The sequence below is a fragment of the Mustela lutreola genome, chromosome 6 (genome assembly GCF_030435805.1).
Source record: "Mustela lutreola isolate mMusLut2 chromosome 6, mMusLut2.pri, whole genome shotgun sequence".
Taxonomy (NCBI): domain Eukaryota; kingdom Metazoa; phylum Chordata; class Mammalia; order Carnivora; family Mustelidae; genus Mustela; species Mustela lutreola.
This window is the reverse complement of record NC_081295.1, coordinates 139,517,926-139,521,168: the sequence shown is the minus strand read 5'-3', so window position 1 is coordinate 139,521,168 and position 3,243 is coordinate 139,517,926. Positions and strand designations below refer to the sequence as shown.

At 38.2% G+C, this 3,243-nt stretch overlaps 1 protein-coding gene across 1 annotated transcript; it reads left to right on the top strand.

Annotated features, from left to right (window-relative positions):
• The first annotated feature begins 1,681 nt into the window (after positions 1–1,681).
• On the top strand, positions 1,682–2,172 carry LOC131833246 (large ribosomal subunit protein uL14-like). The gene has a single exon (XM_059176399.1). It carries the CDS (start codon positions 1,714–1,716, stop codon positions 2,134–2,136), a length of 423 nt encoding a protein of 140 aa, XP_059032382.1. The 5' UTR covers positions 1,682–1,713; the 3' UTR covers positions 2,137–2,172.
• The last annotated feature ends 1,071 nt before the right edge of the window (positions 2,173–3,243 follow it).

Below are 3,243 nucleotides of genomic sequence, written 5' to 3'. Positions count from 1 at the left end.
TGGGATCATTCCCTGCATATTTTCAGACCATAGTGCTTTGAAACTATAATTCAACAACAAGAGGAAAGTTGGAAAGAACTCAAATACATGGAGGCTAAAGAGCAACCTTCTAAAGAATGAATGGGTCAACCAGGACATTAAACAAGAATTGAAAAAAATTTATGGAAACAAATGAAAATGAAAACATAACTGTTCAAAATCTTTGGGACACAGCAAAGGCGGTCCTGAGGTGTAAGTATATAGCAATACAAGCCTTTCTCAAGAAACAAGAAAGGTCTCAAGACACAACCTAACCCTACACCGAAAGGAGCTGGAGAAAGAACAAATAAAGCCTAAACCCAGCAGGAGAAGAGAAATAATCAAGATCATAGCAGAAATCAATGAAATAGAAACCAAAAGAACGATAGAACAGATCAATGAAACTAGGAGCTGGTTCTTTGAAAGAATTAATAAGATTGATAAACCCCTGGCCAGCCTTATCAAAAAGAAAAGAGAAAGGACCCAAATTAATAAAGTCATGAGTGAAAGAGAAGAAATCATAACCAACACCAAAGAAATAAAAACAATTATAAGAACATATTATGAGCAACTACATGCCAGCAAATTTGACTATCTGGAAGAAACAGATGCATTCCTAGAGACATAAACTATCACAACTGAACCAGAAAGAAATAGAAAGCTTGAACAGACCCATAAGCAGTAAGGAGATTGAAGCAGTCATCAAATATCTCCCAACAAACAAGAGCCCAGGGCCAAACAGCTTCCCAGGGGAATTTAACCAAACATTTAAAGAAGAATTAATACCTATTCTCCTGAAACTGTTCCAAAAAATAGAAATGAAAGGAAAACTCCCAAACTCATTTTATGAGGCCAACATTACCTTGATCTGAAAACCAGACAAAGACCCCATCAAAAAAAAGAAATATAGACTAATACCCTTAATGAACAGAGATGCAAAAATTATCACCAAAATACTAGCCAATAGGATCCAACAGTACATTAAAAGGATTATTCACCACGACCAAGTGGGATTCATTCCTGTGGTGCAAGGTTGGTTCAACATTCACAAGTCAATGTGATACAATACATTAATGAAAGAAAGAACAAGAACCAGATGATACTCTCAAGAGATGCTGAAAAAGCATTTGACAAAGTACAGCATCCCCTCTTGATCAAAACTCTTCAAAGTGTAGGGATAGAGGGTATATACCTCAGTATAATCAAAGCCCGTCTATGAAAACCCCTCACCGAATATCATTCTCAATGGGAAAAAACTGAGAGTTTTTCCGCTAAGGTAAGGAACATGCAGGGCTGTTCACTATCACCACTGCTATTCGACATTGTACTAAAGTCCTAGCAACAGCAATCAGACAACAAAAAGAAATAAAAGGCAACTGAGACAGCAAAGAAGAAGTCAAACTATCACTCTTTCCAGATGATATGATATTTTATGTGGGAAACCCAAAAGACTCCACTCCAAATCTGCTAGAACTCATATAGGAATTCAGTAAAGTGTCAGGATATAAAATCAATGCACAGAAATTAGTTGCATTTCTATACAGAACAATAAGACAGAAGAAAGAGAAATTAAGGAGTCAATCCCATTTACAACTGCCCCAAAACCATAAGATGCTGGGGAATAAACCTAACCAAAGAGGCAAAAAATCTGTACTAAGAAAACTATAGCCTTTTTGTCTCTTTCCGGCGTCCAAGATGTCGAAGCGAGGACGTGGTGGGTCCTCCGGTGCGAAATTCCGGATTTCCCTGGGTCTTCCGGTGGGCGCCGTGATCAACTGTGCTGACAACACAGGAGCCAAAAATCTGTATATCATCTCTGTGAAGGGGATCAAGGGACGATTGAACAGACTTCCTGCTGCGGGTGTGGGTGACATGGTGATGGCCACAGTGAAGAAAGGCAAACCAGAGCTCAGAAAGAAAGTACATCCAGCAGTGGTAATTCGACAACGAAAGTCATACCGGAGAAAAGATGGTGTGTTTCTCTATTTTGAAGATAATGCGGGGGTCATAGTAATCAATAAAGGTGAAATGAAAGGGTCTGCTATCACAGGACCAGTCGCAAAGGAGTGTGCAGACTTGTGGCCCAGGATTGCATCCAATGCTGGCAGCATTGCATGATTCTTTGGTGTAATTGTTTAAAAAAAAAATTAAAAATTATTTGCTCCCAAAAAAAAAAAAAAAAAAAAAAAAAAAAAGAAAACTATAAAGTCTCCTGCAAGAAATTGAGGAAGACACAAATAAATGAAAAAAAAATTCCATGTTCATGGATTGGAAGAACAAATATTGTGAAAGTGTCCATGCTGCCTAAAGCAATCTACACATTTAATGCAATCCCTATCAAAATACCATCAACTTTTTTTTTTTTTCGAAGAAATGGAACAAATAATCCTAAAATATGTATGGAACCAGGAAAGACCTCAAATAGCCAGAGGAATGTGGAAAAGGAAAACCAAAGTTGGCAGCATCACAATTCCAGACTTTAAGCTCTATTACAAAACTGTAATAATCAGGACAGTGTGGCACTGGCACAAAAACAGACACACAGATCAATGGAACAGAATAGAGAGCCCAGAAATGGACCCCAAGTCTATGGTCAGCTATCCTCAACAAAGCAGAAAAGAATGTCCAATGGAAAAAAGATAGTCTCTTCAACAAATGATGTTGGAGAAATTGGACAGCCACATACAGAAGAATGAAACTGGACCATTTCCTTACACCACTCACAAAAACAGACTCAAAATGGATGAAAGATCTCAATGTGGGGCAGGTATCCATCGAAATCCTTGAGGAGAATACAGGCAGCAACCTCTTCGACAGCTGCAGCAATTTCTTCCTAGAAACATCACCAAAGGCAAGGGAAGCAAGAGCAAAAATGAACTATTGGGACTTCATCCAGAACAAAAGCTTTTGCACAGCAAAGGAAACAATCAACAAAACCAAAAGACAACTGGCAGAATGGGAGAAAATATTTGCAAATGACATATCAGATAAAGGGCTAGTATCCAATATTTATAAAGAATTTATCAAACTCAACATCCAAAGAACAAATAGTCCAATCCAGAAATGGGCAGAAGACATGAACAGACATTTCTGCAAAGAAGACATCCAAATGGCCAACAGACACAGAAAAAGCGCTCAACATCACTCGGCATCAGGGAAATACAAATCAAAACCACAGTGAGATACCACCTTACAGCAGTCAGAATGGCTAAAATTAACAAGTCA